Source organism: Stegostoma tigrinum, chromosome 4 (assembly GCF_030684315.1).
Source record: "Stegostoma tigrinum isolate sSteTig4 chromosome 4, sSteTig4.hap1, whole genome shotgun sequence".
NCBI classification, from domain to species: Eukaryota; Metazoa; Chordata; class Chondrichthyes; order Orectolobiformes; family Stegostomatidae; genus Stegostoma; species Stegostoma tigrinum.
The window spans coordinates 51,755,182-51,781,668 of record NC_081357.1 but is presented as its reverse complement, the minus strand read 5'-3'; the positions used below and the strand labels follow the sequence as shown (position 1 = coordinate 51,781,668).

General features: G+C 40.1%; 1 protein-coding gene across 2 annotated transcripts in view; it reads right to left on the bottom strand.

Annotated features, from left to right (window-relative positions):
• Positions 1–26,487, bottom strand: part of mms22l (MMS22-like, DNA repair protein) — a 133,691-nt gene that overhangs the window by 70,908 nt on the left and 36,296 nt on the right. For both annotated transcript variants that reach the window (XM_048531220.2, XM_048531221.2), the window contains exons 11-14: positions 23,622–23,684; positions 17,128–17,247; positions 13,889–14,115; positions 11,646–12,155 (exon numbers count right to left, since the gene is read on the bottom strand). In XM_048531220.2, coding sequence (XP_048387177.2) covers positions 11,646–12,155; positions 13,889–14,115; positions 17,128–17,247; positions 23,622–23,684 — 920 coding nt within the window. The remainder of the gene's footprint in view (positions 1–11,645; positions 12,156–13,888; positions 14,116–17,127; positions 17,248–23,621; positions 23,685–26,487) is intronic.

The following is a 26,487-nucleotide window of genomic DNA, read 5'->3' as shown; positions in this document are numbered from 1 at the left end:
TGAGTGGATTCTTTTTAAAGTCTCAACGTTTCTTGTCTGTTCCTACATTTAAAAAGATGTTGGAAGAAGCAGACCAGAAAGAAATATATGATTCTAAGTGAATCCCTTCACAAAATGCGTAACAAACAGCCACTGGAAATGTGCACTTTTTTTAGTAATTTTATAACTTGAACTACATGAAAATCATATGGTTTGTACTCTTAAACATGGCACTAAACTCCTTTATTTCTAAAATAGCTCTATTCTAGGAAATAAAAAGCAGGAGCTGACTGAGAATGTCAAAATAGAGCAGAGCAGTCGGCTATTACACTGAGGTTTGGATGATGCTGCAATATACTAACTAATAACAGAGAGAATGATTTGAATACACCTCCCCACGTATAGCCAGAAATGCAAACACACTCACGAATCACAACAGAATTTTTGTGTTTTCAGAATTCTTTTTAAATGGAACAACACTTCTAGAAAGCCAACTCACTGCATCCACAAAATACATGATTTAGCTGCATACTGTACCTTTAAAACAAAACAGCAACATCATCATACATTTGCTCCTCCAAATTCAGATTGTGCCCAGTTAGCACATTTGATTAATTTAATACTTGAATGAATACAAGGTATTCATAGATGTGTCATATGAGATCCAGCAGAAATAGTCAATTAAGGTTATTATGCAACATTAGCACATGTTGGCTTAAGTGTAACGATTTCCCTATGTACAGTGTATAGTGTTGGCAATAAGGCATTAAGTAACGCAGTGACAACACTGAACATACTCCATGGGGATTCTCCATGGCTGGCATCACAAAAGCATGTTTGTTTTACAGTGTGAGAAAATGAAAAACTAACAGGAGCTTTTAACTATAACTTTGAAATTGACTGAGAGGATAATTTTCCCTTCAGTTACATCACATTTACCATGGCATGGCCAGTTCCTTTAACACGTCTCACTTGCGCATTTATTTGTCTCCTTCTTTGCACGTTTAGTCTCATTTTAAAATGTAAATTCAACAGAACGCTGGGATTTTCATGATATTCACTTCAGATCTCAATGCTGGTTTCAGTTCTGAAAATAATACATTTATAATACTGTTGTTATATACTTCTATTAAAATGTTCTAACATTAATTTACAAGCACGAAGACAAGAGATGAAAACAGGAACTGAAACCCCTATTTGTCAAGATCACTGATTCAAAGGTGTTCTCTAGCTCTTGAAGGAAAAATGTGATAGACACACACAGGTTGAGAAGTCTAAGATAAAAGCCTTTCGAACGGACGCAGAAATTTAGCTGATCTCCTGTCATCTGTGAAAAGTGAAACATGGAAGGAATAAAAGAAGAGATCATGAGCTCGACTTTGCATCCTACTCATTTTGGGGTCATCTGGAGGAGGGAAGCAAATTGGCCTGATCCTCACCTCCCTGCTGCTTTCTCCAAGCTATATGGGATTGCACCAACACAAATGTCAGTGGGATAGTGCTAAAGAAATGCAAATTAAGAAGGCACCAACTTCACTGTATGTTCTTCAATTCCTATTGCAAGAATTTTGGTTGCAGGGGAGGAGCCACATGGGCTGACCTGATAAAAGCATCTATGCATTTTGTATCAAAACTGCTAAAAGTAAAAAAAAATGAAACCGGATGGACCTTCCAGCATCAACCTTCGCAACAGGAATAACACTGGCAAAGACTTTGCAAAATTCTCTGTACCAAAATCAAAACAGCTGCTCCATAGGCAAATCAAGCACCAGTCTGACATGCCAAATCATAACCTACGATGTCCCAGGCATCACCACCTACAGATCTGGGTAAATCCTGCCCCAACAGACAGACAGATCCATCAGAGATGACAGCACAGTTGTATACCATTGGAATGGAAAATTTCTGTGAATCCTCAAAATTGACTCCGGGCCCCACAAGGCCTCATGCTGTTCTCCTACCACCACTACCACCCCATGGCTTATGAATCAGTACATCTCCATGTTTAATACCTATTGGAGGAAGCACTGAGGATGGCAACAGCACAGAATTGCTGAGTGGTCAATTTCAATGTCCATCACCAAGCCATTAATAGTTCCGTTGTACCAAGCTAGCCAGGTCCTGAAGGATAAAGTTTCAAGAATAAACCTACAGCAAGTGATGAGAGAACAGGCAAGTTCTCACCTTCACCCATCTACCTGTTGCAGATGTATTTTTCCATGACAATGTTAGCAGGAGTGACCACCACACTGATGATATCCTTCAATAATGTTACGAGGCACTACCACTGTACTGAATGGGTTGAAGTTCAACCACATCTGGCAACTCAAGACTGGGCATCCTTGATTCCCATTCGGCATCATCAGCAGCAGAACTGTATTCAACAACAACCTGAAATCTCATATTTTGGCATATTCCTCACTGGACCATTATCACCAAGCCAACTAATCAACACTGGTTTAATGCAAGGTGAGGATAGGCATGTAAGGAGCAATACCAGACATATAAAAAATAAGGTACTAACCTAGTGAAGCTACAGCACAGGGCTATTGTATGCCAAACTGCAGAAACACCATGTGAGAGGCAGATAAGTAACCAACCAGCCATCACGTTGATGTGATCAGACCAATGGATCTTTGACACCTCCAAGGGTCCCCAGCATCACTTCAGCCAATTCAATTCACTCCACATGATAGATCATGAAATGACTGAAGACACTAAATATTGCAAAAGCTATGGGTCATGACAATATTCAGGCAATGGTACTGAAGATTTTTGCCCTGGCCAAGCTGTTCTGTTACAGCCACAACATGAGTATCTTCCAGACAAGATGGAAAACTGCCCAGGTATATTCTGTCCAAAAAAAATCACCTAACAATCGACTCGCTGCGATCACTGGGGTGATGGAAGGTGTTAATGACAGTGCTATCAAGTGGTACTCACACAATAAAAACAACTTTGCTGCTGATTGGCCCTGATGAAACTCGAACCACCCAGTTCCTGACTTCATTACAGCCATAGACCAAAAACAGTCAAAACAGCTGAATTCCAGACGTGAGGTGAGAATGACTGCCCTTGACATCAAGACAGCATTTGACCGAGTCTAACATTAAGGAGCCAGAACTGAAAGCAAGGGGAATCAGGGGAAAACTTTCTGCTGGTTGTAGACAGGCCAGATATATAGGAAAATGGTGGTGGTTGTTGGAGGTCGCTCATCTAGCTCTAGGATATCTCAGAGAAATCCAAGCATGAAGTACAATGATCAAACATCTTCAGCTAGCTTTCCTCCACCACAAGGTCAGAAGTGGGGATGTTTGTCGAGCATCGCACAATGTTCAGCATCATTTATCACTCCTCAGATACTGAAACAGCTCATGTCCACATATAGCAAGGCTGGGTCAACACACATTTGAGTTGGCAAATGATGATTAACAATCGGACTACACAAGTGCTAGGCAATGATCATCCTTACCATGAGAAAATTCAACCATCCCCCCCTTAACAATTCAACAGCATTATTATCTGTAAATCCCGATTAACATCCTGGGGGTTACCACTGACCAGAAACTTATCTGGACCATTCATATAAATACTGTGGATACAACAGCAGATCAGAGATAAGGAATCCTGAAGGGAGTTACTTACTTCCTGATTCCCCAAAGTCTATCCAGCATCTGCAGGGTGCAAGTCAGGAGTGGTGAGATACTCCCTACTTGCCTGAATGAGTGCAGCTTGACAGACACTCAAGAAGACCAATGTCAGGACGAAGAAACCCACTTGACTGACACCCCTTCCACCACCTTCAACATTCACTATCTCCACCAACAATGCACAATGGCAATAGTGTGTACCCTGTACTAAATATACTGCAGCAACTTGTCAAGCTCACTTCGATAGCATCTTGCAAGTGTACAACCATCTAGAACAAAAAGGACAGCAGGGAGGCAGGAAAACCATCACCACAAGTTACCTGCCAAGCCACACAACACCCTGGCTCAGGACTACCATCACTATTCTTTCAGTCACTAGGTCCAAACCCTGGAACTCTCTCCTCAACATCACTGGGGTCCAACGCTCCCCTCTAAGCTGAGTAGCTATGTGCTTGTGCAGCCGCTTCAATGTTCCTTGCACTGACTCCCATTTCTGGAAGTTGCTGCCAAGCATGGGTCTCAGAGGCTTGAACAGCTTAAAGTAAAGTTGTAGAGGGAACGCTGCCAGGGGCGCACCACTGTAGACAGGCTCCAGTGATTTATGACGGCAGCTCACCACCATCTTCTCAAGGGCAATTAGGGGTAGACAACAAATTCTGGCATAGCTACTGACACCTACATCCTGTGAAAGAACTTCTTTTTCAAGAACATGGCTCTGTACATTTTTCAGTAGATAAGAGGAAGATTCGTTTAATCTTTTGGTAAAATTTGTCTGACAGCGCACTCTCCTCTTCATTTTATTGTAGCAGCTGTACATTGCTGCTCCCAGACTGATATAATTTCCACTGCGGAGGCTAAGAGCTGCAAAACTGGCTGGAATCGTGTGAGGTAGAGGGAATGTTTCATGGCAGACTTTGATTGGTCTTAGAAGTAAGCCCCTCATCACTTTTACCAATATAAGCACCAAATTGAAAGTGCTGATTGATAATTGATATAAACTGAGGTAATCATGACTTTCACAGCATTTCTGAAGGTTGACTGTCCAATTTGCCAGAGACCGAGTTTGACAATATATCAAAAAAATCAACAAATTTCCACGGGCTCCTCATAGAGACAACAAGATCAGCTGTGGAAGACTGAAGCCCAGAACTATCTGGAGTCCTCAGTAGATAGCAGAAGAGCAAATTTGCTGACAATATCATTTGGTGCTCTATCATCATCATTTACTGACAGTTCACGTAGAACGTTCAATCCGGTCCAACTCAAAACTGAACAAATCCCTTGAATGCAAACAAATGAAAAGTTCTTTGCTGCTCAAGAATTAATGACCCAGCATATCATCACGGTCTTAAACCATGCCAAACACTTTGGGGATAGAGTTAGTCTTTCAGTATGCAGAGTGGGCTCATGATGAATCAGCAACTGGCATTTCATCATATTAGAATTTCTTTTCCATCAACTTGAAAAATATTGCCAAGGGTATTAATTTGAAATCACGTGAAAATGACAGACAAGGAAGCAACAATGCCACCCGAAAACTGGAGGAACAGCACCTCATATTCCGCTTTGGAACCCTACAACCCAATGGTCTCAATTTGGACTTTATGAGTTTCAAAGTATCTCCACCCCCAACTTCTTCCCAAGACTAGCACCCCTCCTCTCATCCCCGCCTCCTTGACCTGTCAGTCTTTCCTCCCACCTTCCCACCTGCCCCTCCTCACTGGCCAACCCCCATCCCAACTCTCTTCCTACACTCACCTTTATTGGCTTCATTCCTGCCTCCTTGACCTGTCTGTCTTCTCTCCACCTATCTGCTCCACTGTCTACCTTCTATCATCACCTCCCCCTCTCTCTATTTATTTCAGAGCCCCCTTCCCATCCTCCATTTCTGAAGACGGGTCCAGACCCAAAACATCAGCTTTCCTGCTCCTCTGAAGCTGCCTGGCCATCTGTATTCATCCAGCTCCACACCTTGTTATCTCAGACCCCAGCATCAGCAGTTCCTACTATCTCTGAGACAAGAAAGCAAGATTATAAATAGTTTGAATGACTTTTCTGTGAACTTTCGTATAAAAAAGATCAGGTACAACCCGTTTTCTCCTTATTTTCTCTTCCCATTTTCTAAAAGCACTAATTCCTGCCTACTTTCACTGTCATCCACACTATTTAGAAATCACAATGAAGGAGATTCATTGATGTTCCCCAAATGCTCCTCTAGCTAAGATCATCTAACTCAGAACACATCAAGAATCCACTAAGGGGCCTTCTCGCTCATATGGCTCAGTACTACTCCAATTACAGCATTAATATGTGATCTGGGGAAATCAATAAATCAAATATACAAAGTTGCAAAGTAATAGAACACAAAATAACACATCTTGACAGGGTGATCAAGATCAAAGACCTCAAACAGCCTTAAGAAGGAAACGAAAATGGCATTGTGGCCCTTTGTGCACTCTAGCAGAGAGGGGAATGTGTGGCAGGGAGCTGTTATAGGAAAACATTTTATTTTGCTTTGCATGTCAGTGTAGAGGGAAAGATTAGACAAAACTATACAAAATAAATAAGGGGTTTATAAAATCATGAGGGGTGTAGATAGGATTAATGATCGATGTCTTTTTTTGAGGATGGGGATTTCAAGACTAGTGGCCACATTTTTAAGGTGACGGGAGAGAAAGCTAAAAAAAAGGGTTTTTTTTTAAACACAGAGGATAGTTTGCATGTGGAATGAACTACCTGAAGAAGTGGTGAATGCAGGCACATTTACAATGTCCAAAAGACACTTAAAGTACACGAGTAGGAAAGGTTTGGAGGGATAATGGCAGGCAGGTGGGACTAGTTTAGTTTGGGATTATGTTCGGCATGGACAGGTTAGATTGTAAGGTCTATTTCCATGCTGCATGACTGAATGCCTCTACAAGAAAATTGATGAAAAAAGAAAGATATATTTTACCAAAGTTTAGCAGCTCTTACAGTGTAAGTATTGTTTGTTCCCCTTAAAAATTTCCATTCCAAGGTGAAAAGCTTTGACAAAATGTGTCTTTTTTCAGAAATACTCATTTTCTATACCACCAAAAAGCTATAATAAGAAAATAAAATGTCCAGGAGTAATACAGGCAACACGTCAAAATACAAACTTCACCTTATTTTGCTTTCAATCTTAGTCCTTGCACATTTCAGTTTGAGACACCCTAGACTGTAACACACACCTATGACCCTTCATCGAACTCCATAGATGTACTTGCTATGAAGGATTGCAACTGTTTCAAAAAGTAGCTGATAGGTAAGGTAATTCTGTAAGTCACATCAGAGACAAGCCAATTCATTCCCTTTTTAGTATTTGCCGGCATAGTATGCATTTCAGGCTGTATAGAAAAAAAACACAACACTGCTATTCATGTTCATCTTGCTTAACACACAAGAACATATGGAATTAGTTTCCTGAGATTAAAGATGGGATTTAACTAAACAATTTTTCCAGATTATGAGGACTTCAAATTCCAAAATTTTAATGTAAAATGTCACAATCTCTTCAGGAAGTTTTTGGAAGTTTATTTATTCCTATTTCTACAAAAAAATGCACGGAAGGTAAAAGACAAAATTATCTAAACACGAGCTTAAATCTGCTTTCGCATATATTTCACCAACAAGTAACAAAACAAAGCTTTTCTGAGCAGTTAAAATGAAATGGACCAGGGAAGGTAAACATATGTACACTTTCTTGGATGGGACTTGCACGGGACAAGAATTTGACTATAAAATTATCCAGACATTAACCAATCACAACCATTGTATGAACGGATCAAGACTTTAAAACGATAGTTGTACAAAGAACTGGAGTCTTAAAATGCCTTTCAATACTCGAGAAGGGCTTAAGTAGAAAACAGGAATTCAATTTGTGTTATTGTGAAAAGTTTCTTCAGACATTGACATTAACTGATTCAGCATGAAATCTACCAATGTATTGGTCAATATTTTGGTCGCTGCTAACACCACCTAAAGTGATTAATTGGTCATCTAACTGTTACTTGTGAGATATTGCTTTGTGCAATCTGACTTCAATGAATGCTTACACAACAACGACAGCATTTCATAACATCTGACTGAAACCTTGTTGCAGTGGAAGGCTTTCCAGATCTTAAAGCAACATTGCTACTACGATTGATCAAGACCCCTTTTGGCAATCCCCAGAAGATGTCCAAGATATACATGGGTGGAAATCAGAATCAGTGGTGTAACTGAAAGTCTGGTTAAGGACAACAGAGATTATCTTTTTTGGGGTAATTAATACCTACCATGTATACAATAGAAATATCAGCTGTAATGCACAGACAGGACTTTGTCCTGGTCTTTTAAGACATTGCTGGCTACTTGTCACTGAAGACCTGTACTGAACACTACAGAATGGCTAAGTTGGTTGCATTTTGATGCTGTAATGTAAAAGGTGGGTTTTATATAAATGTATTTTAACATTATTTATTACAAGTTTTGGATCTTGCAATCTGGGTTTGAGAGCGCCATAGGCTTTTCTCTGGGTCTGAAGTAAAAACTAACTTGTAAGTATTTCAATAGCCACAGTGATTTCTTTTAAAACATTTTTTGAGGCTTTGCTTTAGATTTAATGGATTTGTGTGTATACTGGTTGAGTTTTGCCACCAATTAAGATAAACAATCTACAGTTTAGAAAGGTCAAGAAAATTCAGAAACACTCATAGATTATACAGAGAGACAGTGAGAGAGTTGAGTTTGCAGAAGTCCTATAGAGTATTTGGAATAGGATTGCTGCATATAATTATGTTCCTGAGAAGGGAAGAATAAAGTGAACTAGGTTACACTAAAGTGAAGAGTTAGTGTAGCCCCCGATCAAACATGTTGGGATAAAGCCATGAAGAGGTTATCAAAAGCTGAGTCCATTTAACTAGGTGTTTAATAGCTCCAGTCTAAAAGTTGAAGTCTGGTAGGAGAATTATACCAGTGGTGGTTTGAGCATTGTACCAGGGATGTGTTTTGTATACTACACAAAACATTTTTTTTTGTTTCTTTTCCATTTATAAAGGAGTGTTTTAGGATTAATTGGCGTATACTTGTACTGTATGGTGAAATATCTTGGGATTTGTATTATAAGTAAAAGATTTGTTTATTTTGTCTTCATTTCTTTCAGAATAAGCATCTGTTTTATTATTAAAGCAAGATTTGCTGTGTTGCACAATTATGTTTGAGTCTTTTTCAATTTGTTTGTTACAATCAAAACAGAACAAAACAGGATCTATTGCACAGATTTTTTGTCTGGGACCTGACTTGTCTGGTAATAACATCAGCTGAAATCACAACAAAAGTGACATTAAAGCAGTTGAAGAGGCAGCAAGGGGAGAGAGATTTTGGGAGATGATTGGAGTTAGATGAAGCAAGCTATGAGTTAATCTGTCTCCCAGCCGTCTACTCCATCCTTCTCCCTAATTTAAGCCTGAGGCTGATCTAGACTATTGACAACCTTGGAGCTACACATGACCCTGAGATAAGATTCCAGCCACTTATCTGCTCCCTCACAAAAAGCAGCTACTTTCACCTCCCTAGCATTGCAGGTCTGTGCCCTGGGTGGAATCTCCCAGTCCCCAAGGTGGGGAGATCACTGAATCAGGTGAGACAATCTCATCACAGAACCTCATTGCCTTTCCTTCTCCACCTGAGTTACATTCTGGTTGGGAAGCCCCAAGCTCGATCTTCCTGCCCTGCCTTTAATGAAGGCCTGGAAGTGGTCAGCCATGATAACTTCATTACCTTTTTAATAATTTAATCATGGGGCCTGGGTATTGTTGGCTAACCTAGCATTTACAGCCCATTCCTAATTGGTCAGAGGGCAATTAAACAGTTAACCATGATACCATGTGTCTGGAGTCACATATAGACCAGACCAGGTAAAGATGGCCGATTTCTTTCCCTAAAGGATATTTATAAACCAGATGGGATTATTTCTTTCCCTGACATTTGTCAGTGGTTACATGGTCACCATCAGGCTATTAAAATTTTGCCATCAGTCCTGGTGGGATTCAAACCCATGTCCTCAAAACACTGGGCGAGGTCTTTGTATTACCAGTTCAGTGACATTACACTAGACCGTCACTTCCCACCTCAGCTACAAAAGCAACTCATCATGATTGGCTGCTTATTGTTGATGGAGGATGGAAGGCTTACGCGAGTTCAAGGGACTGGACATAGGGCAGCTAACAGCAAAGCTGCTGTCTTTGCTTCTATCCCTGGCTCCCTTTCCCCATCACACCCAAGCCCAGAAACTTCCCCTCATTAGAAGCCGTTATCTGCGATCTTGACTGTCGGGATGTTGATTGCTCTAACGGCCACAGCCTTTGCAGTAACACTGGCATGTGCGAGAGCTGGTGGTCACTGATTGGCCAGCAGCTCTTACTGGGTAGGACTTCTGCCTCTGGGGAGTGATTTCAGACATAGCCCTGGCACTGCCCTACAAACTGCCCGAGAGGAGAAAGACTCAACGGACCTTATTCTGAACACAGTCAGGTGGACTGCCTCGTCACTTTTTCAGCAAGAGAGATACCTGAGGACACCAGAAAATCCCTGGCTCTGTCTCAGTTTCACTGCCACTGAAGTTACTTCTAAATTTGACTGATGAAATACTCTTTGGTCAACCACCATAAATTTGAGCTCATCCAAAACTCTGCTACCTTCACCGTAACACCCAACACTCGTGCTCTCTGATCCACTTTGGGGCCTGATTTCACAATGCCTCAAATTTAAGTTTCTCCCCTTATTTTCAAATCCCTCATTACTGCTGTAATTTCAATTAGCCTTACAATCCTCTGAGATTTCTGCCTTTCTCTGATCTGAGGGACTCGCACGTTCCTAGTTCTTACTGATCGCGATTGGCAGCATGCTTTTATTGCTTACATCCCAAGGTTTGGAACTACCCTGCTAAATGTCTCCCCATCTCTTTCCTCCTTTAAAACTCTCTCGTTGGCCACCAGTCCTAATATCACCACGTGTGGCTCAGTGTGAAACTGTGTTTGATAATGTGCCTATGAGGCACCTTTTCACTATTTTGAATACTTCAGAGCCCATGACAGTCTAGCAGTATTATCGGTGGACAGTTAATCCAGAGATACAGTTTGAATCTTGCAACAGCACACTGTGGAATTTGAATTCAATAAAAATCTGGAATTCAGACTCTAATGATGACCACGAAACTATTGTAAATTGTCATAAAAATCCATCAGGTTCACTAATACCCTTTAGGAAAGGAAACTGCTTCCTTATCCGATCTGGCCGACATGTGACCCACAGCAATGAGTGTTAGCTGCCCTATCGGCAATTAGGGATGGACATTAAATGCTGGTCTAGCCAGTGACGATCTCATCCCATGAATGAATAATAAAAACTTTATACTCTGACGCATTGTTGTCAGAGTCAGATTTGAAGCGAATATCAACGGATTTGAATGATTGTTTCACATTATTAATATTTCGGGCACGTGCCATTGCAATACAGCAGCAGCCAGGAGTAGTGTTTGTCCTATGCTCCCAACACTGAACCATCTAGACTTGTTGCAACTGTTCCTTGATTTACTCACAGGATCAATAAGTAAATCCACCAAGTTGTGAGGTGCCAAACCTGACACAATGCAAGATTCTTGCATTCAAACCATGGTGTGTGAGAAGCTCATCCTGTCCATGAGTGAAACGACGAGCCTTGGAATCACACCAAATACAGATTGGGAAAATTTGTCTGGGTTTTGGCACTTGCCTGCTAACCAGTCAGTCCTACTGGAAAGGTATCTGTGCTTGATTGTGACATCCACGTAAGATATAGAACATGAATCCTTGCTACCACAGCAACACAAAAATGCATTCATTGTCTGATATCAGAGTACCTCCCATTTTGCCCATGGGATGCTGGGCAGTAATATTTCCATGATAACCTAATTCATTCACATGTTTCGAGGTGCCAGTGCAAAGTTTCAAGGTAATTACTGAGGGAATGTTCACTCACCTCAAACGAGCCAGTACAACCTGCAAAAACGTGAGGGCTGCATTCAGTTCGGATTCCCTACAGGCACGGTACAGCAAGCTGAACCCTTCATTCAACAGCTTCTCTTCGGAAAGGTGCAGATAGGAGCTGGTTTCGAACACCTCCTGAACTGCTTCAATGTATGTTGCAAGCAATGGCCAGAGAGTAACTTTTCGTGTGTGGTCAGTGGTTTTCAGATAGAACTCTTTAGTTACAAGCTGAAAGTTCGCTGATAGTTTTGTAGCAAGAAAGCTGACATCTACATTCTTCTCTTCATACATCAGAAGAAAAGCAAAATACCCCTTCCAAATCAAGGCTTGCTGGGCAATAGAGAGCTTGCTTGGTTTTAAAAGATCCAGAAGATCTGATACCCGGCTGACGACATCCTCTATCCCGGCCACAGCGGCGAGGACGAGAAAAAGGCTGAAAAAGTTCTGCAGTCCCAACTCAGTAAGTTCCTGCATCTTCCGCTGATGAAACTTGGAATAAATCCTAGAAAATTAATGGGTTGCTTAGTGACATTCAGTAGAACCAGAAACTGGTAAAATATTCTAAGGAGCATATCCAGAGAGATTTCAATGCATTTGAAGAGATGGGATTATCAGAAAAAGGTGATGTAATTCAGGTTGTATCGCACTGCTAACATCACATATTTACCACTCAAAAAGGAGGGAGGCAAAAACATGCAACCGCAGACCAATTAAATTAATATCTGTCATTGGGAAACTGTTACAGTCTATCACAAAAGGATGCAAGAGTAGATCACTGAGAAATGCATAATACAAGAAAGCAGAGTTAGCATGGCTTTATGAAGGGAAATCATGCCTGATGAATTTATTAGAACTGTTGAGGAAGCAACAAGCAGGATAGATAAAGGGGAATTAGTGGATGTAATATATTTGGATTGTCAGAAGGTTTGATCAGGTAATATTTGATAAGTCTAATTGAAATAAGAGCTGATGGTATTGGAGGTAGCTTATTAGCATGGCTAGAGGATTGGCTACCTAATTTGGGATAAGGAGGCATTTTCGTGATAGCAACTTGCAACTAGAGGAGTGCCACAGGGATCAGTGCCAGGACAGCAATTATTTACAATATAAATTAGTGGCTGGAAAAAGAAGAGACTGCACCATCACCAAGTTTGCAGATATAGGTGGGAAGACTGATAGGAAGGTGACACAAAAAAAGGTACAAAGGAATCTGGCAGGCAAAATTTTGAATATAATATGGAAAAAAGTAAGGTTAAGAACTTTGATAAGCAGCACAGAGAAGCTAAATGTTATTTAAATGGAGAAAAACTGAGAAAGCCAATGCACAGAGGGACCTGGGGGTCCTTACGCATGAACCATAGAAAGCTAACAGTCAAGTTCAGGAAATAATAGGGAAGGCACATGGAATGCTGGCCTTAACTTCAAGGGAAAGAGGGTTCTTGCCGTTAAAGGAGACTCCAGGATCGGAGGGTGGAAATCTCCAAGTAATGAGTCACTCATTTAAGACCGAGATGAGGAGGTCTTTCTTCTCTCAGAGGGTGGTGAGTCTGTCAAATTCTTTATTATAGATAGATGTTGACGCTAGGTCATTAAGAATATTCCAGACTGAGATAAATGGATTTTTAATCAGTAAGAGAATCAAGGGTTACTGTGAAAAGGCATCCATTTGGATGATCAGCCCTGAACTCAATGAATAATGGAGAAAATTGATGTTTTCCATTCCATCTTCAACGATCACTCCCTCCAGCACCAACACACAGTATATGTGCCATCTACAGGCTGCATTGCAGCAGCCCATCAAGGCTCCTTGAAGCACCCATGAACTCTATCACCCATAAAGAACAACAGCATCGGATGCACGGGAACACCACCACCTGCAAGTTCCTCACCAAGTCATGCATCATTCTGACTTGCAACAATATTGCCACTGTTTCAATATTATGGGGTTACGACCAAGATGTCCCTTCCAATTGCAGGTGACTCTAAAAGACTGAAAGGGTTCAAGAAGGCAGCTCACCACCACCTTGTTCAGGGCAATCAGGGATGGGCAAAAATCAATGGCCAAGGCAGCAACACTCGTGTCCCATAAACAGAAAGAGACAAAATTTTAATAAATACCTCTATTAATACTTTTCTGCAAGAATGGTACAGATTAAGTGGGACAGTGTTTTTAAGAAGCTTATAGGTTAGCATGTGTGGGGGTGAATAAACATTATATGCAGCATAGTTTATTACCTTCCTTTCAGTTGTTTCCATGGGTGCGTTCCACGTGTTTCCATTCCTTTCGTAATCTGCACAGCCAGAATTCTGAGGAAGAGCTGAAAACTATTCTCAGACTGGTACAAGTTGGAGCTTTGATCACCACAGCAACAGGTCTTTGTCATTTCAAGCATAGATAAAGGAGATCTGCACACACTGGCCAACCCTTTCAAGCCAAGCCAAGGAATATTGAAGGAACTATTCTGTAATAACGGACAGAGAATGCAATGCTGTCAATAATACTCAGGGCATACAAATGAATAGAAAACTCAGATCAATTATTTCACCTCATGATGCACAATAGGCAAATGTAAAATATCCTCATCTTTTCTTTCAAACTTATCCTGCATCATTGTGATGCAAAAAATGGAAACAGAAATCAACATATCAGACTTACCATTTTTAAAAACTGAGGCTCCCAGGATAATATTGACTACATGAGCTTCCAAATTCTACATGATATTCAGTCAGGTCTTTTCAAAACTGAAACCTCCAAATTCTCACATACCTCATGCACAGTTGTAGCAATAGCATTATTCCCACTAAAAATAGTGAAATTTCTTATGTTGGCTTTGACATTGGGAAAATAATTGAAAAACAGACATTTATCCGTTGTATGAGTTATGCCTGCAGCTGGTCATTTTTGTGGCTGACTTTGGTTGAAAAATTGTGACAGTGGTAATTGGAAGAAGTCAACCTGACAGTGTGGTAATGTTGTATCTCAGAAAAAGAAAGTTAAAACCGGAAGTCAATTCAATAAAGTGTCATAATTTTGAGCATATAAATAAATACATCGCTAAAAAATATTTGCTATTTTACATAGAGATTCTCTCGCCTCCTGTGCACTTTATTTCATTTGGATTAATGTCCACAGCTTCTCTTTCTATTTCTCTTTATTCTTATCTATCATCATGTCTATGTGTTTGAATAGAACACAGGGATGGGGATGAGGCTGTCAGTCAACTAAGTAACATCTTTGTCCAAATTCCTATGTCAGGTCTTTTTTGAAGGAACACAAATATATCATTAGGAGTTCATTTTTCCTTGCCTAGACCAATGTCCTGATTTCAGTTGGTTACCATATTATGTCAGATCACAAGAAGGGCATTTTCTCAATCATTCCAAGTCACTGCCATGTGTCTGCTGCAGCCACTGTGGTTCCTGAAACCTACATTGAAAAAAAGGGACAGTGCTCTACTTCCAAGTTGCTTTACCAATGCAACTCATGTGGATAGAAATCCAAAGCTTGCAATGCAAAGTGGAAAAGTAGTTATAAAAATGGAAGGCAGCTGAAACAAATGTCAATATCAGTGTAAAAATGAATTTTTAAAATTCTTTTGAGGGACATGGATATCGCTGGCTAGACCATCATTTGTTGATCGTCCCTAATTGATCAGAGAGCAGTTAAGGCTCAATGACATTGTCTTAGGTCTGGAGTCATATGTGAGCCAGCTACTTTCCCAAAGGACATTAGTGAACCAGATGGGCTTTTCTAACAATTGGCAACAGTTTTATGGTCAACATTAGATTTTGACTTGATTGTTATTGAATTCAAATTCCCTCATCTGTCCTGGTGGGATCCGAAACCAGATTTCTGAAACACTACCTGGATTTCTAACAATAGTGCAATTAAACTGATTATAACCTGTATGTATCTGCAATTAATGATTAATTCTTCACATTTTTAAATGATAATCGTTTTTTCTCCTTTCAGGCCGTAACTTCAGTTGGTTCTGGAAGAAAGATACCCACAAGGGGAGAGATCCTTTTTCAATTAATCTTGCTGTAACCAATCCAGGGGCAGGGTGATTAAAAGAGGGGAGCCAGTCCATCCCTTTTCATGCAGGAGCTTGACAGATTGGGGTATCTCCACTGAAACCATGGTAAAACTGGAGAACTTCACCGAAGGTTTAGTCATAAAAGTTTCTTCTGTAATTTTGCACTCCATAAAATTTATATAGAATGAAGTATAATCCTGTCTGTTACTAGGAATTCCTTAAGGTGACTTCCTATATACCCTGTCTGATGGTATAATTATTGCATGACACCTGGAAATCCCCTTGTTTTGGTGCCATTTCAAACTGTTGTAAGGAAAGATGAAATCTGCATTCAAGAGATCACTATTTTTTTGTGGGCTACATTCTTATAGATCAGCAAGTATCATTGCTTTGTAACTGAGCACAAAATGCCAACTAATATTACAAATGAAGCATAAAACACAATAGCATAATTTCCACTAGATATAAATGTACAATAAAACATTGCACTGTTGGGACACTAAATAACAAGTAATTTTGTATTTATTACTTTTGCAATATAGTCTACTTTTGATTCAATTAGATGACTTTATAGAGCAACAAATCACATGCATCAGGCATAGGCTGCATGAACGGAATTGCAAACATCTCCCAATTCACTTCTTTTTCAGTCTGTTTTAGAACTTCCGTGCTCTCCTGCCAATCAAAATTATAATGCAAAATCAACATCAATCACACTTAGTCTGTGACTGACACAGTCTAAATTCTGATTTACATTGTTTCATGCCATTCATGACTCTCAGTATCTAACTATATTAAAGTACTGAAAAGAAAATTGCACAAATCCAGGTCCTGCAATTTGAATTTGACTTATACTGGGCCCTCTTAATATATCTTACATTATGTGGCATTACATCCTGATAGTTATGGAGCAGGAACCCTGACCCTGAGGCGCCAATGGCAGTAATCACTGAAGGCCATGACAGGCCTGCAATGTTTGGCACTCTCACTGAAATTCAAAAGTTGCAGTATTCCTCAATGGGGATTCTAGGGCAGCATGTGCCAATACAGGATGGGTTGTAAAGTGGCAGGGACCTGTGATATCTCAATTTGGGCTGATTGCCCTGCAGTTATACTCACCTTATTAACACTTTTCAAGGCTGAAATCAACTGGCACAAGACTTTTACAATATATACTTTTGCTGATAAGCAACAGCATGGATCTGTTACAGTAATGCAATTAAAATATCATCTAAATCAATGCACTGAATATACAACTTTAACATGGCAACTGAATTCAAAGATGAAATTATGATGCTGAAATTCCACAGGAATGCTTTTTCAGCATCAAAAGATTACAATTTTCCGATGTCAACAGTATCGAATAGTTGCAAATATCTTATTTTTCCATTAAGGAGATTTTAGATCTATTAACAGTTGTGCAAATTTTGTACTCACCAGGTGCTTACTGTAATATTCCCAGGGTATAGAAACAACATTCAGATTAACATCCCAAAGATTACAGAGTGTTAGGCAACATTGAATGTGCATCCGTAAATGTTCTTCCAAAATGCCAGTCTAAAATATTCAAATTAAAAGTTATGAACAAACAATAACCACAGTCAATGCATTGATTTTGTGCGTCATTACAATGGTAGCAAATAAAATTTCACTAGTACTCCTCAGGATAGTTTGGGGATAGCTCTGTAGCCATTTTTAAAGGCGTTTATTTCTATTTAAGTTTACTGAATGACATTCCATTTGTACGCTTTGTCTGTTTAAAACACTGACAAATGAAAAAGAATAAGGTTTGTCTCCTTGTTACTGAGCTTTCAAAAATATAGACCTCAACTGGCAATGATACATATCACATCAAAGAGCATGCTTTGGAAAGTTTATAGAAAAACTAGCATTGGCTAAATCATGGAAATATTTTCTTAAGTATGTGCTGGATTTGAAAAGCACAGAAAGGGCTGATAAGATTGTGAAGCTGGCATGGTATATGTCATTGAATGTAAACAAATGCAAAGATAACTACGTTGAGGGATGATAACAAGGTGTTAATACTAGTTAAATGGCATTTTACAGGGCACAAATCAGGAGAGGGAAATGAGGGATCTGATGGATCGATCATTGAAACAGTCAGAAGTGTGCAATAGCAGTGAAGAAAACAGATAGGACAATGAGGCTACATGCAAAGAGCACTAGTCCCAGGAAGCAACCTTGAGTTACATACAAACACACAAATTAGGATCAGAAGCAAGCTATTTGGCCCTTGTGCCTACTCAACATTCAACATGATAACTGCTGATCTGTTTGCGTTTTGAATTCCACATTCTCATCTTTGGCTTTGAAATGCACTCAGCAATTTTGAAATGGTGGCTCCTAGTTCTGGACTCACCCACAAGGGAATCCTTTCGACATTTTGTCATTACCATTCAGAAGCTTATATTGTCCAATCAAGCCAACCTTCAGTTTTCTCAGTGCAAACAGTCCCAATTTTTCCAGCCTTTCCTCATAAATCAATCTACTCCAGCTGGACCACCTCTGAATCACCTCCAGTGCATTACTTTCCTCCCTTAATTCAGGAGACTAAAACAAGAGGAGTGGGAGAGATAAGGAGTCCTGTGACAGATAGTCAGCATCACTGAAACAGCACATAAGGTGCAAGAATCCACTACGAGACAGAAAGATCAATGGTGGACCTGAATGGAACTTGGGACATAAACAAGATTAAGATCTTTCTGGTACATACTTAAGTGGAATCAATGGTTTTAAAAGAAAAGCAATCGTATATTCTATTTACCTGAGGTACATCTGGGGAGCTCAGCCCCGTGACTTGCACATTCTACTCAATGTGGGGAAAGTCTCGACATGGTCTGAATGACTACCAGCATAGGAGGTATCCATGGTTGGAGCAACTCAAGCTCCAGGTTCTGTATCATCCTTAGTTTTATATTTGATTCCTCTTGTAATCAAGAATAGCACTTCATGAGCCTTCTTAATTACTGACTATATCAGATTGCTGGTTTCCCTTGAATAACTGCATCGCATTCTGGTCAATGTATCAGGGCAAAAGCAAAAAGGAAAAACAAGGTCTTGCACTTGCAAAGCATTTTACAGACAATGAAGTAGTTTTGAAATTTAGCTACTGTTACGATGTTGGAAAAGAGACATCCCATTTTCCAACAGCAAGTTTTCATCAAGAGCAAACTGATGGTGATCAGAGAATCTGTTTTTGTAAAGATGTCTGAGTGAGAAATATTGGTCAGTATACCAGGAATAAACTCCTATTCTCTTCTTTGAAACAATGTAATGGAATATTTACATTCACCTGACAGGGCTAATTGGGCCTCAATTTAACATTGCATCCAAAAGACTGCAACTTCAACAGCACGAACCTCCCTTGGTACTGCATCGGCACGTCGACATAGATATTTGAGCTAAGTCCTAGTGTGGGACTTGAAACACAATCTTTTGACTCAGAGGTAAATGTGCCACCAATTAGTCACAGCTGACATTTGGGAATTGATCGCTGGGATTGAGTACTTGAACTATGAGGAGAGTCTATGAATCTGGGATTGTTTACATAGGAGAACAGAAACCTGAAGGTAGATATGTAAAAGTATTCAAGATGCTAAACAATACGAACAAGGTAAATACCAGAAAACAGAAGCCATTGTTTTCAGATTTCATTACATACTCTATTTTCCAGCTGCTGATACATCCCACTCCCTGGAAATTGTCTGGGACACAACCAATCTGCTCACATGCTTGGGCCTGGGATCAGCTCCTGATTCTGTATGTGGGTCTATGACTAATTTTACCTCCATAATATCATCTGATTGTGGTCCTGTCTCAGCTGATTTGCAACTGAAATCCTCAGTCCCGTCTATTACTTTTGTACTTGACTATTCCAATGCATTCCAGCTCCTATATCATACAATACTCTCTGCAATCTTGAGGTCAGCTAAAACTCTGCTCCATGTCATAAGTTGCATCATCCTAGTTATCTCTCAGATGAGTAAATCCTGGCCCTCAGTGAATTTCAGTTAAGCCTGATCTTGAATTGATAATTTCTTTTCCCCATCTCAAATCATTTCATGACTTTGCCCTTCCCTATATGTAATATCCTCGCACCGGACAGTGAGTCCCGGTGCGGCGCAAAGGGGGGAAAAGCGAGTCCCGGTGAAGTGCAACTTACCTTGGTGCAAGTGAAAGCTGGAGGGGAGCGAGACAGTTGTTGGACTAGACTCTGAAGCGAGTGGTATGGTTACATGCTGAACTGCTGCTATTTGATATTCTTTGCCAGACTGTAATATCAATCCTTTAACTATGTTATAATTATCTTATTTCAAACATATTTTTTAAACACTCTTAAGTATGCTGCTACTTTTCCTTTTATTCCTCTTTTGTATCCAACATTTGTACCGAGGTACTTGTACCGAAGGTGGCGCCATAAATGGCAGCCATTATAAAAACTTTTCCCTGTACTGAAGTACACGTCACAATAAAGGATTTTTTTTCTATATTTTAAACGTCTCATTCTGAGCTCTTGCATATCCCTGATTTTATTGATCTACCACAGGCACCCTGTTGTGAGAGTAATCTAACTCTGGAATAACCTTCTTATTCCTCTCTGTCTCTCTATCTCAGTGTCCTCCTTCATGATACTCCTTAAAGATGACATTTTTGTCTAAGACTTTGGTCACCTGACTTGATATCACATTGGATGGCTCAGTGCCATCCAGTGCTTTATAATAGTGATATCACTTTTTATGCCAAAGCCACTGCAAAGTCGATGTTTGGTGCAGTGTCAATAGACACTTGCTATACATACCTGCTGTGCATAAAAACGGTGATAATTAAGTAGACTTGTTCTCATCCTCACATTGAAAGCCTTCAAAACAACATTTAAATGGGTACCACTGATTGAACATGCTCAATAAACAGAATAATTGCATTCTCCCCATAGTTTATTTAAAATTCCTTCCAGGAATATGGATGTTGCTTGCCACACCAGCATTTATTGATCATCCCTACTTGTCCCGGAGAAAGTGCTGATGAGCAGCCATCCGTGTCCAACATATTAAAATTACATTAAACATTTAATATGAAAAGCACACATAATTAAGGTGCTGAACTGAATACATTCAGAGTGACTGACTCAGCTTCAAAATGCTTTAAAGCCATAAATCTAGTGCGACTATCAACCAGGCAAGAAAATTGCAAATGCTGAAAAGCTGAACCAAACTAGGGAAAAGCTTCGTAATACAAAATGGAACAACTGACCATGAATTTGCAATAAAAGGTAGCCCTACATCAGGGATGCATTCCTGAAAATTATGACTTTATGTGAAAAGGAATCGGAATAAATACATGAAGTTATCTTCCATACAGCCGACATCGGCAGAAAAAAGTTAATGAATATGAATACGAATTAGCTTTATTGTCACATACTCAAGTGAGCACAGCGAAAAGTTTAGTCACTGCATTACAACACTGTCTTATCTGTGTACAGATACTGAAGATCAAATTCTTAGGAAACAAAAGAAAAAGAAAAGTAAAGAAATAAATAGTACAGCATTAAAGGTCATAGGAATAAATTAGAAAAGTAAAGTAGTAAAAAGCTCAGTCTTTCCGACACAGTCCATACCAGCTCCTGGCCTCAAGGGAGACCTTCACAGCATCAGCGCCATCTGCACCTGACCCACCAACATAGGGGTCACCTCACTTTAGTTGCCATCTCTAAGCCACTGGGCCCATGAATAGCAGGAGAATGCATTCGTCTGCTGCCAGTTTCCTAATGCCAGGAAAACTCCCTTGCTGCTGCCACTGCCTATCGCTGAGAGGAGCCACATTCACCACTCCACATGCCGCCCAGTCTCAGTGTTGCGTCGGTGCAGCTGACCAACCAGCCATGAAAAAGAAGGAACAACAGGACCAAAAGAAATGAAAATAAAGTGAAAGAAAAGAGCAAAAGCTAAAGTAAAACAAAAGAAGGAAAGCGGATGGGCAACGGGCAACAGCCCGCACACAGCCCAGTAACTCAATCACCATCTTGCTCTGGAAGACACCGGAATCAAACATTATACCTATACTCTTCAAATCAAATTAGGCCAGGTCAGTCCAGGCCAGTGTGGTGTTGGTTATGGCTGAGCTTCTTGGTATTCCCTCCCCTCTCCCTGAGGTGGCAGCCAACACGGTCGGAGTTTTCCTACAGGCTCACGGCTGGTAGGACGGCCCTGGCATTGTTCAGCGGGATATGGGCTGGAGTCCGCCCCATTGTGCCAACGGCCACCTTGGAGGAGGAGAGGATTAAGGAGCAAAGGTGAGTCATGGTCATACCCCGTGGATAAAGGACATGGGACAACTGAGCTCAGTTGGATCTGTTCCATCGTGTTCCTGTAGGTGTCAATGGTATGATGACTTCTTGGGGGAGCAGGGGATGCTGTTAGACAGCAGCTGTAGTGGGGCCAAAGGTGGGAGATGACTCCACTGGGCAATGTGGGGCCTGGTGTTTGCACCTTCCCTGCCCCATGTCTCCGGCACCAGTGCTACGCTAGAATTCACAAGTTGGTAACAGCCTCAAATCTGTGAGAGGGAGCAGTCGCACCGAAAAGCACCTTTTGTGTAGATGAAGTACAGCAATAAACAATCTTAAAATGAACCTTGTAACATTCAGCAAGAATTCTGGTCCTGATGACTTAGCAATGTCAAAGCAAAACAGTGCTAAAAGAAGCAAATTAAACACAGGCTCCCTGAACGTTTTACTCTGTAACCAATTCTAACCAAGCTGCACTCTGCTCAAAAGCTATTTAATCATCTGTCAACTAATCGCAATGTTAAAGCTAAATCTAATTCCAGGTGTGGAGTGAACAAGCTAATGCACAAAGTCTGCAATACATAGCAAAGAATTACAGTTAGCAGGACTTCTACAATATTCTGATGTAAATTTTAGCTCAGAAACACAGTGGCTTCAAACATCAGTTTTGACAAGTTATTTCTATATTATTTAAGCATTAACATCCAGAACAAATATTGGTCTAGCATTAGATAACTAATATGCTGGAACTCTGAGCAATTAGCTAATAAAACTTCTGCATTGAGGGCACATTTTGTATTAGATTCTACTAGCTTTGTTGACGAAGGAGGCATTTGACAGGTTAAAAATCTATGTTCTGTTTCTGCTGCTATTCCTTCATTCATTTTTGTTTTTAATGTTTGCTGCTCAAAACAATGTTAGTTGTAAACAAGTAGCTTGCCAAAGAGAGGAAAGGCCCAACAGAATATGGGATTGAATCAAAGATTTCACCTGGATATTGGGTATTAGTGAAATCCTCACAGACACAGATGACAAAGGCTCACATATGAGAACCATCTAAAACAAAGTTTAAATGTCGCGAGGAGAAAAACTAAATGAAGCCAAAGTGCACATTTAGAAAAAGCAGTGGATTTTATTTTCTCGCAAACCAACAAGATGAATGACAGCTTTATTAGTGTCGTTGACTGGCAGTTCAGGGCAGTTTGCTTACATATTAGCTGCTGGGTATGCTACATTGCAACAGACAAGTACTTTAAAAGTAATATGTCATTTTAGAAGTGATTTTTGGCTATCTAAAAATAACAATAACGTACAATTGCAAATGAAAGCTATTTTGTTTGTAACAAGTGTGCCATGTACAAGGAATGATGATGTGGAAAATACTTGCATGACTACACACTTCTAAGTAAAAAATATATAAAGACAGTCATAGCCAGAATTTCCTCCAGGATTCTCCTGAATGCCCATCTCAAATTGATTGGGGAAAATAAAAGACACACAAAGTAATTGGAATTTATACCAATTTCCCTGAAATTATAGCAACAATTCAGAGAATGCACAAGAAAATTTCTGGCAATAATGTTTCGATTTTATAAAATACATATTCTGCTTAAGTAATTTTACATACCTGGTTATTTGAGGATAGTTTCAAAAGCTCCTCGGTAAAACTCCAATTATTTTCAATCTGTTTCTATATTGTACAAATATGGTAAAATGTATTAGCAGAATTTGAAAATGTAAAATCAAGGTCCTTTTTAGAATACTAACATGACAGAGCAGTGTTTGAAGGAAATTATCTTAACAAGTCTGAAAAAATGGTTTTGAATTCAATTTAAATCATGGTACATATCTATCCTCTTTCCACATTAGTTGTGCAAATCGAACACTTCTTGGTGAACGTTGACCTAGTCCCGAATACGGCAATATGCAAGAACATATGGTCTGGTGTGGGAAATGGACAAATTTATATTGGCATTCGAAAAGTATTCTCATGGAGTTAGGCATCTTTTTAAAATAATTATGGGACAATAATAGTTCTCGACTTTTTTTTAAACTGCTTCAGTTCCTGGTGCTATTAGGTTATGTAGCTGCCTTCTTAGCACAGACACATTCTGACTAGACCGCTCCTCCAGACACCCAGATCTTTCTCTGTCACCCTCTGGCCAGGATAATCAACCATTACTGCCCTATTGCTGAGAAACAGGATACAAACTGAGGGAGTTGGGGCTTCGCTGTTGGGAGAAAGCTTGTCTTCAAATCTGGTGGCACACCCAAGATTGTGAATTCATTATTTAAATAAATGTGCTTTCAACCATGGAACAGTATTCTATTCCCGGGGAATAATATATTCTATGTTTCCTTTGTTACACTTATTTGACAGTAACAAATGAATAAAAGTCTTAATACAACACAAGGCATTTGCACATTGGCAAATTTGGATTTGAATCTATTGTATTGCATAAATCTGACGCGACCTGAGATTTTAATATTATGACAATATTTCATCGTAACATGAGCCATTACAAAACAGGTTTCAATCAAAACACAAGGACCATATGTAAAAGCTGCCAGATACAAAAATGAATGAGTCTAGCATGAATATTGCATGTAATTGTATGACAGACCAAGCAGGAGCTCATTTGCATTTGTAGTAAGTGTTTGAATGCTACTGAACTGACAGATATTAGACTGAGAAATAAATGGAAAATATGTTCCTTAGTAAATAAATATTTGACAAAACTATTAATTTGCTTTGCAAGTGAACATTAGGAAAACTGAAGATGACCACAACGTCATTCATATGGGGTACTACATAGACTCTCTCCATGTTTGCAGAGGACACAATGTGAGATGGGAGGGAGAACTGTTAAAGGAGATGCAGAGATGATTTGGACAAGTTGAGGGTGCTGGCAAATGGACGGCAGATGAAGTATAATGTGAAATAAACATGAAGTCATCCACTATGGCAACAGGAGGTTATTATGTGTATGCTGATAGATTGGAAAAGGAGATGATGCAATGTGACCCAAGTATTCTTGTACACCAGTCACTGAAAGTCTCACTGCAACTTAATTCATACACTGTACCAGAATGGCTAACAGCTAAGTCTTTGTAAGGATGATAGGAAAAAGTGGTTACCTTCACATTGGGAAAAGTCTACCGTGCAAGACAGAACCAGGCACTATTTGTTAAGGACGATTCTGGTGGTAAGGCCCTCTAAAATAATTCCTTGACCTTCATAGTTATCAGGGTCACTAAATTAAAAGACTGAAGGAAGGACAATGAAATAGACGTATCTAGTCAACACGTCCCTTTGATGGATGGTCTTATAGTCACAAGGGTTCTGGGCAAGAGTCAAAGTTTCTCTAACTGTCAAGAGAAAACATATAAAAATAAGTGCCTTGAAGACTTCAGCAGCAACGAACCTAGCCAGGTGACTGACCTTTCATGGGGACATCATTTTGGAAAGAGCGATCATAACTCCTTAAATTTTAAGATAGCTATGAATAAACATAAATCAGGTCCGTGTGGGAAGGTACTGGGACGGGGGCAAATTAAGTCAGGGTGAAGCAGGAGCTAGTGAGTGATAGTTGGGCAGAGCTGTTTTTGAGTAAGTCCTCATTTGACATGTGGGACAAAAACAGAAGTTGCTAGAAAAGCTCAGCAGGTCTGGCAGCATCAGCGAAGAAAAATCAGAGTTAACGTTTCAGTCCGGTGACCCATCCTCAGAACCTTTCCTCAGCAAGTGTGGTAACATCCTGCCAAGCTTTTCTAGCAACTTCTGTTTTCGTTCCTGATTTACAGTATCTGGAGTTCTTTCGGTTTTTATTTGACATGTAAGGGGGCAGGACAAGGGACCATGGTATTGGGGGCAAAATACTGACTTGGATTGAAAATTGGCTGGCTGACAGGAAGCAAAGAGTAGTGATAAACGGGTCCCTTTCGGAATGGCAGGCGGTGACCAGTGGGGTACCACAAGGTTCAGTGCTGGGACCGCAGCTGTTTACAATATACATTAACGATATAGATGAAGGCATTAAAAGTAATATTAGCAAACTTGCTGATGACACAAAGCTGGGAGGCAGTGTGAAATGTGAGGAAGATGTTATGAGAATACAGGGTGACTTGGACAGGCCAGGTGAGTGGACGGATGCATGGCAGATGCAGTTTAATGTGGATAAATGTGTGGTTATCCACTTTGCTGGCAAGAACAGGAAGGCAGATTACTATCTCAATGGAGCCAAGTTCGGTAAAGGGGAAGTACAACAAGATCTATGTGTTCTTGTACATCAGTCAATGAAAGCAAGCATGCAGGTACAGCAGGCAGTGAAGAAAGCTAATGGCATGCTGGCCTTCATAACAAGAGGAATTGAGTATAGGAGCAAAGAGGTCCTTCTGCAGCTGTACAGGGCCTTGGTGAGACCACACCTGGAGTATTGTGTGCAGCTTTGGTCTCCAAATTTGAGGAAGGACATTCTTGCTATTGAGGGAGT